This window comes from Stegostoma tigrinum, chromosome 7 (assembly GCF_030684315.1).
Source record: "Stegostoma tigrinum isolate sSteTig4 chromosome 7, sSteTig4.hap1, whole genome shotgun sequence".
Lineage (NCBI taxonomy): Eukaryota > Metazoa > Chordata > Chondrichthyes > Orectolobiformes > Stegostomatidae > Stegostoma > Stegostoma tigrinum.
The window spans coordinates 98,226,250-98,239,554 of record NC_081360.1 but is presented as its reverse complement, the minus strand read 5'-3'; the positions used below and the strand labels follow the sequence as shown (position 1 = coordinate 98,239,554).

General features: G+C 46.2%; 1 protein-coding gene across 5 annotated transcripts in view; it reads left to right on the top strand.

Moving 5' to 3' along the window:
• Window positions 1-13,305, top strand: part of LOC125454377 (IQ calmodulin-binding motif-containing protein 1-like) — a 65,050-nt gene that overhangs the window by 7,776 nt on the left and 43,969 nt on the right. For all 5 annotated transcript variants that reach the window (XM_059647546.1, XM_048535065.2, XM_048535064.2 and 2 more), the window contains 2 exons: window positions 2,907-3,069; window positions 11,808-11,937. In XM_059647546.1, coding sequence (XP_059503529.1) covers window positions 2,907-3,069; window positions 11,808-11,937 — 293 coding nt within the window. The remainder of the gene's footprint in view (window positions 1-2,906; window positions 3,070-11,807; window positions 11,938-13,305) is intronic.

Genomic DNA, 13,305 nt, shown 5'->3' with positions numbered 1-13,305 from the left:
AGTCTGGCTCTGGGTCAGGCTGGGGACGCGCTGTTTCCTCCTTCCTGCCTGGAAGTTCCGGGGGGCCCTGCAGGGCCCCAGCGGCGCGTGGCTGGGTGTCGGAGGGAGCCTCAGGATGCCTCCCGTCACCTGGAAGCGGGGTGCTGCTTTCCTTCTCCCTTGAGATCTTTAACTTCTGCTTTGGGCGGGCCCCCTCCAAATCTCCCTCGTCAGAGGAGTTCTTCTAGCCCCCCTGTAGCTGCCTCTTCCCGCCTGATGGTGGCGGTTCCTGGGCCCGCCAACGCACCTTCCTCCTCGCTTGCCGGACCGTCGTCCACTCCCCTGGGTCGCCTGTCGCTGCCTCCATCAACTCCGGGTTGTCGGGGGCGGGGAGTGGAGCCTGGAGGGGTGCTTTGCTGGCCTCGGGCCCATCCTGCGGGGCTGCGCCCTCCTGCACGACCTGGCCGTCCTGCACATTAGTGGGGTCCCTGCAGGGCCCTGGTGCCTTCCTCTCCTCCGGGGGGTTGGGGGGGGAGGGGGCTGGCCCCGCATTGCCCCTGCCGGCGACCTGGGCGTAGGGGGTCCCCCGCCGCGGGAATGCCCTATAGAGGTGGCCCGCTCCCCCTCAACGGTTGCAGCTTTTTTCTTGTGGGCATTCCTTTGCAAGGTGTCCCTCCTCCCTGCAGTTCCTGCAGATGGTGGCTTTGCAGTCGGCTGCCACGTGACCTGACCTACCACAGGCATGGCAGACTTTAGGTTGCCCTGCATAGGTCAGGTAGCCCTTGCTCCCGCCGATCGCGAAGCTGGACGGTGGGTGTACAATGTTCCCATCCGCGCCGATCCTCAGCGTCACCTTGACCTGCCTCTTACTGGTCCAGATGCCAAAGGGGTCCATGATGTCGGTTAGGTCCCCTTCAACCTTCACGTACCTTCCAAGGAAGGTCAGGACATCGACTGCTGGCACATGCGGGTTGTACATGTGTACAGTCACCATACGGCTCCTCTGCGCTGGCATCACAAACAGCGGGACAGCGGTCAATACACAGAGGGGGCCCTCACCTCCTTTCTCCTTGAAAACCTCCAGGAAGCGTTCGGAAAGCTTGGCAGTCCTGAAGGTTACGTCGTTAAAAACCTCCTCCGGGGAAATCCTGCAGGCAGTAAATGTCCGCAGCAGCGAACCCACAACAGTCCAACAGGACCCTCTTCACGAAGAAGATGCGGTCCACAGGTGCACCTTCATCCACCTTCTTCACGGAGACACAGATGGTGTTCCGGACCCCCTGACCTGGGGCATGAGCACTTGCCGCAGCCATCGTTGCAGGTTGGCTGCTCCCCTGAACCAGCGTTAGGCCGAAGCCAACATTAAGATCCACCGGTTGCAAGGGTGCACAGCCAATCCGACGTCTTCCTTCCACCTCCAACACAGCGCTCTCCTCCTCTCGGTCCACAGAAGAGTGGGTCTTTATTTTGTTCCAGATGTAAGCTGAGCTGGAAGGTTTGTTCCCAGATGTTTCGTCACCATTTTAGGTAATAACATCAGTGAGCCTCCGACGAAGCGCTGGTGTTATGTCCCGCTTTCTATTTATCTGGTTAGGTTTCCTTGGGTTGGTGATGTCAGACAAAACAGGCCCAGAAACCATAACCACTCTCCCCTACATCAAAGACATTTCGGAAATGACTGCCAGACTACTCGGACCCCTTGGCATCAGGGTAGCCCACAAACCCACCAACACACTAAAACAGCAGCTAATGAACTTAAAAGACCCTGTACAGACAACAAATAAAACGAATGTCATCTACAAAATACCTTGCAAGAACTGTGACAAACACTACATTGGACAAACTGGCAGAAAGCTAGTCACCAGGATACATGAACATCAACTAGCCACAAAACGACATGACCCACTATCACTAGTATCCTTACATACAGATGAGGAAGGACACCACTTTGATTGGGACAACACATCCATCCTTGGACAAGCCAAACAGAGACACGCACGAGAATTCCTAGAAGCATGGCATTCCAACCGGAACTCCATCAACAAACACATTGATTTGGAGCCAATCTACCATCCCCTGAGAAAAAGAACAGGAAATGACATCACCAACCCACGGAAACCTAACCAGATAAATAGAAAGCGGGACATAACACCAGCGCTTCGTCGGAGGTTCACTGATGATGTTACCTAGAATGGTGACGAAACGTCTGAAAACGAACCTTCCAGCTCAGCGAGCAAACTCACATCCAGAACCTCAACCTGAGCTACAAATCTTCTCAAAACTCGCTAACATTTACATACGTGTTATATGAAGTCATTGTGCGCCTAACTATACATTTATTTATCTTATGACACAGTTGCAATTTCCAGTGTGCATGAGGTGCATCCCTTGAATATTTTATTCATTCATGTACCTTTGGATTTTGATACTGGTGGGAATGTGCATCCAGATTACTTTGTTTGGCTCTTAGCTAGAGTGTGATTCACATCAGAAATGTTGCAGCAGTTTTGGACTTGGATTCTAGGCATCATAAGTACCTGCAGGGGTGATGAGAAAACCGTTGTTTTGTGTGCCCATCATGATCTGTACATGGCATGCACTGGTGGGTAACGTATTTTATTTTTAATTGGATGGCAACTGCTGATAATGTCAAGAGGAGGGGAGCTGAGTAAAAATGCATTTAGTGATTTCAAGGTGTTACAATGAAAGCTACGTTGGTGCTTAATGAAACGGGCATTTTTCTTTTCATACTACTCTGAATCTTGCAGTCATGAGTGGTTAAGATTTTGTCTTTAAATCTCCTCAATTGTGAATGGTATTCAGGACCAAACTGTGATGTTTCCATATTCTCTAGGCTGTCTTGAAATTTTGTATTTTGTGTGAAATTAACTCATCCCCCTTTTATAGTCTTCCTTTTTTTTTTACAGAAATCCTGAAGGAACCACCTGTAGAAAGCAAAGAGCAACAGAAACTAAAAGAGGATATTTATTATTATGACCTGATTCAATATTGTATATTGGTGCTTAAACAAGACTACCACAACATTCCAGGAAGCTGGTCCACGGCAGTAGATCTGGCTGAGATAGTCAGGTAAAGTAGATCAGGAATCCTCAATTAATGTTCCATTCCACATTGCTTCTGCAGAAAAAGGTAATTCTTTTCCTAAAGATTTCCACGCGAAGGATTTGCGTATGATTTCCCATTTAAATGTTCAAACCGATATGTTTTTGTTTTAAATGCCCTGAAACACGGGAATGTTCAAATGCAAAGGAGTTAAACCTTAACCCTCGCCAAAGACAGAAGACAATGATTTATTGTATTCACTAATTACTGAATACCTCACACCCATTATGTTGGTCATTCATGTATGCTTGGCAGTATGTGTGTTTTATTCTGTCATGGGATGTGGACGTCACTGCCTGGTCCAGCGTTTACCACCCAACTCTAACTGCTGAAGAGAAGCTGGTGTGAGCTGTCCACTTGAACTTGCTATAGTCGTTGGGGTACTGGTGAATCAAAAGTGCTACTAGGAAGGGAGTTCCCAGATTTTAACTCAGCAACACTGAATGTACAGTGATATAGTTGGATGGTGTGAAGCTTCTGAGGTGCTTGCACGTGTGGTATTCCATCATGGATTCTGTTCTGTTGGTGAACACAAGAATAGAAAGATGCACTGGCAACCTGGGTTTTAATCAGAAGTCTATTTGGCATACCTTTAATCGAAGAAATCAGATTTCAATGCCAATAAAAATTATTTTCCTTCAGTCAAGCAAACTAGCTATCAAATGTGGTGTAGGTTCATTATTTTGTTTGTCTAAAGTATAATACGTTGGTTTATGACGTGAATCTCCACCATTCCTTCATTTTACTGTCCAGAGTATATTTTAGCTTATAAGTATTGCATAATGCAAATTAGCAGAGTTCGTTTTACATGCAGGTGCTCCTGAAACAACACAGTTCATATTCAGAGTTCTGATCATGGAAATAAGAGACTTGCCACATCCAGTCAGTCCCAGTACCCTGGAGCAAGATAGAATAGTGTGACATTTGTTATTTTATGGCCACTTAATGTGTTAGGGATATTAAAAGTTTATAATTGGCTTAAACCACTCAATTGACTAGAACACTATCAATTTGAGAATAAATGCGAATGGAATATAGTTATTTGTCTATTTGAATACAGTTATTTTTCAAGCAAGCCTGTAGGTGAGGCAAGAAAAAAACAAAGCGGAAGGACTATTTTGGGGTCAAAAGCGGGATTTTGTGAATGACAAAGGAACAACAGTATAAGGCAAAAGAGGGTGATAATGGAACAAGTAAAGAAAGGCAAGATAGCTCTAGAGGGGTTGAATTTGAGATTAGCAGAATCATTACGAACACCAGAAAAAATGGAACCAGAGCTTTCATCTGAAATGAATGAAATAGATATTGAATTTGAAAGTGTTTAATTGAAAAATGAGGTGCTGGCACTCAAGCTTCATAGGATCAATTTAGATGGCTGGAGCAGGCAAGTAATTAAAATGGCAAGTGATTCAGAGCTTAGGATCACACAATTTATACAATAGTATTCAGCAAAGGAATCACTATTTACTTCCTCCCAATCTGGTGGAACACTTGTAGTCTTCCTTTAATGTTACTTCATTCAGTGATTGTGAAGAACACCTTAGAGTGCAGGTTTATAGTTTCTTGAAATTGGAGTCACAGGTGGGTAGGATAGTGAAGAAGGCATTTGGTACGCTTGCCTTTCTTGGTCAGTGCATTGAGTAAAGGATTGAGAGGTCATGTTGTGGCTGTACAGGACGTTAGTTCAGCCACTTTTGGGATATTGCCTGTCATGCTGTCTCCCTCCTATAGAAAAGATATTGTGAAACTTGAAAGGGTTCAGAAAACATGGATGAGGATGTTGCTAGGGTTAGAGGGTTTGAACTGTAGACAGAGGCTGAATAGTTTGGAGCTATTTTCCGTGGAGTGTCTGAGGCTGAGGGGTGACCTTACAGAAGTTTATACAACCATGAGGGGCATGAAAAGGATAAATCAGCAAGGTCTTTTCCCTGAGGTGGGGGAAATGAAAACTAGAAGGCATAAGTTTAAGGTGAGAGGGCAAAGATATGAAAGGAACCGAAGGAGCAACATTTTCATGCAGACGGTGATGCGTGTATGGAATAAGATGCCGGAGAATCTGGTGTAGGCTGGTACAGTAATAATATTTAAAAGACATCTGGATGGGTGTAAGAATAGGAGGGGTTTAGAACATAGAACATAAAACTTAGAACAGTGCAGCACAGTACGGGCCCTTTGGCCCACAGTATTGTGCCGACCTATTATCCTACTAAGATCAAACTACCCTGCATACCCTACATTTTACTGTCCTCCATGTGTCTACCAAAAGTTGCTTAAAAGCCTCTAAAATATCTGACTCCAGTACCACTGCCAGCAGCGCATTCCACACACACACCACTCTGTGTAAAGAATCTACCCCATACCTTCCTCCAATCACCTTAAAATTATGCCCCTCATGATAGTCATTTCTGCCCTGGGAAAATGTTTCTGACTATCCACTCTATCTATGTCTCTCATCGTCTTGTACACCTGTATCAAGTCACCTCTCATTCTTCTTCACTCCAATGAAAAAAGCCCTAGCTCCCTCAACCTTTCCTCGTAAGACCTGCCCTCCAATCCAGGCAGCATCCTGGTAAATCTGCTCTGCACCCTCTCTTCCACATCTTTCCTCTAATGAGGTGACCAGAACTGAACACAATATTCCAAGATAACAAAGCGTGGAGCTGGATAAACACAGCAAGCCGAGCACAAAACCACCTCCCACCCACCTCCCTGCAAAAATTCCATCCCCTATTCCCGATTCCTTCGCCTCTGCCGCATCTGCTCCCAGGACGAGGCATTCCAATATCAGATGTCCTCGTTCTTCAAGGTCTGCAACATCCCCCCCCCGCCGCAGTGGCCGAGAACGCCCTTGACCATATCTCCTGCATTTCCCGCAACTCGTCCCTCACACCCCATCCCCGCAATAACTACCAAAAGAGAACCCCCTCATCCTCACATACCACCCCACCAACCTCTGGATACAACGCATCATCCTCCAACACTTCCGCCATCTACAATCCGACCCCACCACCAAAGCCATTTTTCCATCTCCACCCTTTTCTGCTTTCCGGAGAGACCACTGTCTCCAGGACTCCCTTGTCCGCTCCACACTCCCCACCAACCCCACCACACCGGATAATTTCCCCTGCAACCGCAGGAAGTGCTACGCTTGCCTTCACATCTCCTCCCCCACCCACATCCCAGGCCCCAAGAAGACTTTCCACATCCAGCAGATGTTCACCTGCACATCTGCCAAAGTGGTATACTGCATCTGCTGTACCCCTTGTGGCCCCCTCTACAAGGGGGAAATGAAGTGGAGGCTTGGGGACCATTTTGCACAACGCCTACGCTCAGTTCGCAAAAAACAAATGCACCTTCCAGTCGCGAACCGTTTCAACTTCCCCTCACATTCCTTCAACGACATGTCCATTCTGGGCTTCCTGCAGTACCACAATGATGCCACCTGAAGGTTGCATGAACAGCATCTCATATTCTGCTTGGGAACCCTGCAGCCCAATGGTATCAATGTGGATTTCACAAGCTTCAAAATCTCCCCTCCACCCACTGCATCCCAAAACCAGCCCTGCTCGTCCCCACCTCCCTAACCTGTTCTTCCTCTCGCCTATCCCCCCCTCCCACCTCAAGCCGCACCTCCTTTTCCCACCGACTAACCTCATTCCGCCCCCTTGACCTGTCCATCCTCCCTGGACTGACCTATCCCCTCCCTACCTCCCCACCTATACTCACCTCTACAGACACCATCCCTGCTCCTTTAACTTGTCTGTCTCCTCTCCACCTATCTTCTCCTCTATCTATCTTTGATTCGCCTCCACCCTCTCCCTATTTATTTCAGAACCCTCTTCCCATCCCCCTTTTCTGAAGAAGGGTCTAGGCCCAAAACGTCAGCTTTTGTGCTCCTCTGATGCTGCTCGGCCTGCTGTGTTCATCCAACTCCTCACTTTGTTATTTCGGATACTCCAGCATCTGCAGTTCCCATTATCTCTGATGCAGTATTCCATGTGTGGTCTATCCAGGATGTTATAGAGCTGCAGCATAACCTCACAGCTCTAACCTCAGTACCCCTGCTGATGAAAGCCAACACACCATATGCTTTCTTTACAATCCTATCAACTTGGGTACCAACTTTGAGGGATCTACGGATGTGGACTCCGAGATCCCTCTGTTCCTCCACACTGCCAAAAATCGTGCCATTAACCCTGTATTCTGCTTTCAAATTCGACTTTCCAAAATGAATCACTTCACACATTTCTAGGTTGAATTCCATCTGCCACTTCTTTGCCCAGCTCTGCATCCTGTCAATGTCCCATTGCAACCTACAACAGCCCTCCATACTGTCCACAACTCCACCAACCTCCCCGTCATCGGCAAACTTACTAACCCACCCTTCCACATCCTCATACAAGTCATATGTAAAGTTCACGAAGAGTAGAAGTCCCAGAGCAGATCCCTGCGGAACACCACTGGCCACCGAGCTCCAGGCTGAATACTTTCCATCTATTACCACCCTCTGTCTTCTATTGGACAACCAGTTTTGTATCCAGACTGCCAAATTTCCCTGAATCCCATGCCTCCTTACTTTCTGAATGAGCCTACCCGGGGGAAATTTATCAAATGCCTTGCTAAAATCCATATACACTGCACCCACTACTCGACCTTCATTAGTGTGTTTTGTTACATCCTCAAAGAATTCAATAAAGCTTGTGAGGCATAACCTGCCTCTCACAAAGCTATGCTGATTATTTCTAGTCAAAGTGTGCTTTTCCAAATAATCATAAATATGATCTCTCAGAATCCTCTCCAATAATTTGCCCACCACAGAAGTAAGATTGACTGGTCTGTAATTCCCAGGATTATCCGTATTTCCTTTCTTGAACAAGGGAATTACATTTGCTACCCTCCTGGTTTAGACGGATATCGGCCAAATGCTGGCAAATGCGACCAGAATTATATAGGATATCTGTTTAGCATGGACACATTGGACCGAAGGGTCTGTTTCCATGCTGTATATCTCTTATCAGTTTATAACTCGAATTTGTATTCTCATAATTTATAATATTACTTGAAACCCTCTAATAAATTCACCAGTAACTTTCTAGATTTGAGTCGTGCTGTTAACGCTTACCCAACAATTATGAACCATGTGAAAGTAGAACATGAAACTACAGCGCAGTACAGGCCCTTCGGCCCTTGATGTTGCACTGACCTGTGAAACCAAACTGAAGCCAATCTAACCTACACTGTTCCATTATCATCCATATGTTTATCCGATGACCATTTAAATGCCCTTAAAGTTGGCGAGTCTACTACTCTTGCAGGCAGGGCATTCCACGGTCTTACTACTCTCTGAGTAAAGAACCTACCTCTGACATCTGTCCTATATCTATCACCCCTCAATTTAAAGCTATGTCCCCTCATGCTCGCCATCTCCATCCAAGGGAAAAGGTTCTCACTGTCCACCCTATCTAATCCTCTGATCATCTTGTATGTCTCTATTAGGTCAACTCTTGACCTTCTCTTTAACAAAAACAGCCTCAAGTCCCTCAGCCTTCCCTAATAAGACCTTTCCTCCATACCAGGCAACATGCTGGTCAATCTCCTCTGCCTCCTTCCACATCCTTCCTATAATGCAGTGACCAGAACTATACGCAATATTCCTAGTGCATTCTTAACAACCCTGTCAACCTGGTGGCAACTTTCAGGGATCTACGTCCATGGACACCGAGATCTCTCTGCTCATCCAAACTGCCAAAAATCTTACCATTAGCCCAGTACTCTGTATTCCTGTTACTCCTTCCTAAGTGAATCATCTCACACTTTTCCGCTTTAAACTTCATTTGCCACCTCTCAGCCCATCTCTGCAGCTTAACTATGTCCCTCATTACCTGCAACATCTTTCCCTGCTATCCACAACTCCACTGACTTTAGTGTCATCTGCAAATTTACTAACACATCCTTCTCCACCCTCATCCAGGCCATTTATAAAAATGACAAACAGCAGTGGCCCCAAAACAGATCCTTGCGGTACACCACTAGTAACTGCACTCCAGGGTGAACATTTCCCATCAACCACCACCCTCTGTCTTCTTGCAACTAGCCAATTTTTGATCCAAACCGCTATATCACCCTCAATCCCATGACTCTGTATTTTATGCAATACCCTACCATGGGGAACCTTATCAAACGCTTTACTGAAATCCATATACACCCCATCATCCGCTTTACCCTCATCCACCTATTTAGTCACCTTCTCAAAGAACTCAGTAAGGTTTGTGAGGCACGACCTACCCTTCAGAAAACCATGTTGACTATCCCTAATCAAATTATTCCTTTCTAGATGATTATAAATCCTAATCTTATAATCCTTTCCAACACTTTACCCACAACCGAAATAAGGCTCTCTGGTCTTTAATTACCAGGATTGTCCCTCCTCCCCTCCTTGAACAAGGGGACAACATTTGCTATCCTCCAGCCTTCTGGCACTGTTCCCGAAGATAATGACGACATAAAGCCAAAAGCTCTGCAATCTCCTGTCTTGCGTCCCAGAGAATCCTAGATACATCCCATCCAGCCCAGGGGACTTAACTATTTTCACGCCTTTCAGAATTGCTAATACCTCCCCCTTGTAAACCTCAATCCCATCTAGTCTAATGGCCTGTATCTCAGTATTCTCCTCGACAACATTTCAATTGTGCCCAACCCCTGCAGTTTCCTTCTCCATCCTATGCATCCTAAGTCTTGTCTAATCGCCTCATAATTGCCTTTCCCCCAGTTATAACTCTTGGCCTGCAGTATATACCTATCCCTTTCCATTGCTAAAGTAAACATAACTGAACTGTGGCCACTATCACGAAGTGCACACCTACCTCCAAATCTAACTCCTGGCCTGGTTCATTACCCAGAACCAAATCCAAAGTGGCCTCACCTCTTGTTCTCCTATCTACATGCTGTGTCAGGAAACCCTCCTGCACACATTGGACAAAAAACTGACCCCTCTAACGTATTCAACCTGTAGCATTTCCAGTCAATATTTGGAAAGTTGGTGTCCCCTCTAACAACTACCCTGTTACTTTCGCTCCTATCCAGAATCATCTTGGCAATCCTTTCCTCTACATTTCTGGAACTTCTCGGAGGCCTATAGAAAACACCCTACAGGGTGACTTCTCATTTCCTGTTCCAAACCTCAGCTTATACCACTTCAGTAGACGAGTCCTCATCAAATGTCCTTTCTGCCACCGTAATACTGTCCTTAACTAATAATGCCAAACCTCCCTCTCTTTTACCCCTTCCCCGATCTTACTGAAACATCTAAACCCTGGAACCTGCAACAACCATTCCTGCCCTTGTTCTATCCTTGTCTCTGAGATGGCCACAACATCAAAGTCCCAGGTACCAACCCATACTGCAAGTTTACCCACCTTATTCCGGATGCTGGTGTTGAAGTAGACACACTTCAAACCATCTTCCTGCCTGCAGGTACGCTCCTGCGACCTTGAAACCTTATTTATGACTTCACCACTCTCAACCTCCTGGACACTAGAGCTACAATTCAGGTTCCCATCCCCCTGCTGAATTAGTTTTAAACCCTCCTGAACAGCAATGGCAAATTCCTTTCCCCACCCCCCCGCCCCAGGATATTGGTGCACCTCTGGTTCAGGTGTGGACTATCCCTTTTGTAGAGGTCCCACTTACCCCAGAATGAGCTCCAATTATCCAGGTATCTGAATCCCTCCCTCCTGCATCATCACTGCAGCCACGTGTTCAACTGCTCTCGCTCGCTCCCTATTCCTCGCCTCGCTAGCACGTGGCACGGGTAACAAACCCGAGATAACAACTCTGTTCTAGCTCTAAGCTTCCACCCTAGCTCCCCAATTTTCTGCCTCACATCCCCATCCCTTTCCCTACCTATGTCGTTGGTGCCTATGTGGACCACAACTTGGGGCTGCTGCCCCTCCCCCTTAAGGACCCTGAAAACATGATCCGAGACATCACGGACTCTGGCACCTGGAAGGCAACACATCAACTGTGAGTCTCTCTCGTTCCCAAAGAATCTCCTATCTGTCCCCGTAACTATGGAGCCCCCCGTGACTAATGCTCTCCTCCTTTCCCCACTTCCCTTCAACAGGGACAGACTCTGTGCCAGAGACATGTACCCCATGGCTTACCCCTAGTCAGTCATTCCCTCAACATTTTCCAAAACGGTATACTTGTCATTGAGGGGAATGGCCACAGGGGATCCCTGCACTGTCTGCCTGTCCCCTGACTGTAACCCATCTACCTTTTTATTTCCTGTACCTGAGGTGTGACTACCTCCCTGTAACTCCTCTCAATTACCCCCTCAGCCTCCCGAATGCTCCAAAGTTCATCCAGCTCCAGCTCCAGTTCCTTAAGGTGGTTTCCAAGGATCTGGAGTTGGATGCACTTCCGCAGACGAAGTCAGTGGAGTCACGAGTAGTGACCTGCGCCCTTTGTTTCTGAGAATATGTTATTACCCATGCAAGAAAACTTGAATCATTTTGACGATAGAATGCAGCTTTACTATCATCATTAGCTGTCAAACTGGTCAACTTGTTTGGTTACCAGAGCTAAAGAATTTTACTTGACACAAATGTCTTGATGGATATCCTGCGTTTGCTCGATGAATGTATTGCAGGATGAAATATTTTCAGTTTATAAAATTAATGGTAAATTGAATTGATTACTTTCAGTACTGTCTGTGTGGGTCTGAATCCAAAGGAAGATGTTGAAGAGTTTTATGGAAAGGTTTTGCCATCAGCTGCAGACAATCTGATGCTGCTGGCACGCCGCCTGCAAGTTCGATTCCTCCAAGCTGTTGAGGTAATTTTATGCTCATAGTTTCAGTCTGTCTAGCTGTGAGCCATATTTGCATGAATTCTATTTATAAGACTATCTCATTAGTCTGCAAGCTGAAGATTTCACTTCTGTTACCAGTTTATAAGATGTGGAGCACATAGATTGGCCCTATATTTACATGTCTTCCGCCTCTCTCTCTTCTTAAACAGGGGTGTTACATTAACTATTTTCCAGTCCTTCAGGACCTTCCCTAACTCCAGTGATACCTGAAATATTACAGACAAAGCCGCCACAATCTCCACAGCTATCTCCTTCAAAACCCTGGGATGTAATCCATCTGGTCTGGTGATTTTCCACCTTCAGACCTTTCAACTTCCCCAGCACCTTCTCCTTAAAGTATGGCCACTGCACACACCTCTGTCCCCCGACTCTCTTGAAGTCTGGTTTGTTACTGAAATCTTTCTCTGATGTAAAGTACCCATTCACTTCCTCTGCCATTTCCTTGTTCCCCATTACTTCTTTTACGGCCTCATTTTCCAGTGGTCCAATGTCCACTTTTGGCGATCTCTTTCTATTTTAGGTAACGTAAAAAAAAACTCTTGCAGTCTTCTTTTATAATACTAGCTGGCTTACCCTCATATTTAATCTCTCTCACTATCTCTCTTTCTCTTCCCACCCCATTGCTTTCTTAGTTACCTTCTACTGGTTTTTAAAGCCTTCCCTATCCTCTGACTTTCCACTAATCTTGACCACATTGTATGTTTTTCCTTTTGCTTTTATGTTGTTCTTGGCTTCCCTTGTCAGTGACGGTTGCTTCATCATCTTCCCTGGAATGAACATAGAACGTAGAACACTACAGCACAGTACAGGCCCTTTGGCCCTCGATGTTGCACCAACCTGTGAAACCAAACTGAAGCCCATCTAACCTACACTGTTCCATTATCATCCATATGTTTATCCAATTACCATTTAAATGCCCTTAAATTTGGTGAGTCTACCACTGTTGCAGGCAGGGCATTCCACACCCTTACTACTCTCTGAGTAAAGAATCTATCTCTGACATCTGTCCAATATCTATCATCCCTCAATTTAAAGCTGTGTCCCCTCATGCTAGCCATCTACATCTGAGGAAAAAGGGTCTCACTGTCCACCCTATCTAATCCTCTGATCATCTTTTATGTCTCTGAGATCGCCTCTTAACCTTCTTCTCTCTAACAAAAACAGCCTCAAATCCCTCAGCCTTTCCTCATTAGACCTTCCCTCCATGCCAGGCAACATCCTGGTAAATCTCCTCTGCACACTTTCCAATGCTTCCACATCCTTCCTATCATGCGGCTACCAGAACTGTATTCAATACTCCAAGTGCAGCCGCACCAGAGTTTTGTACAGCTG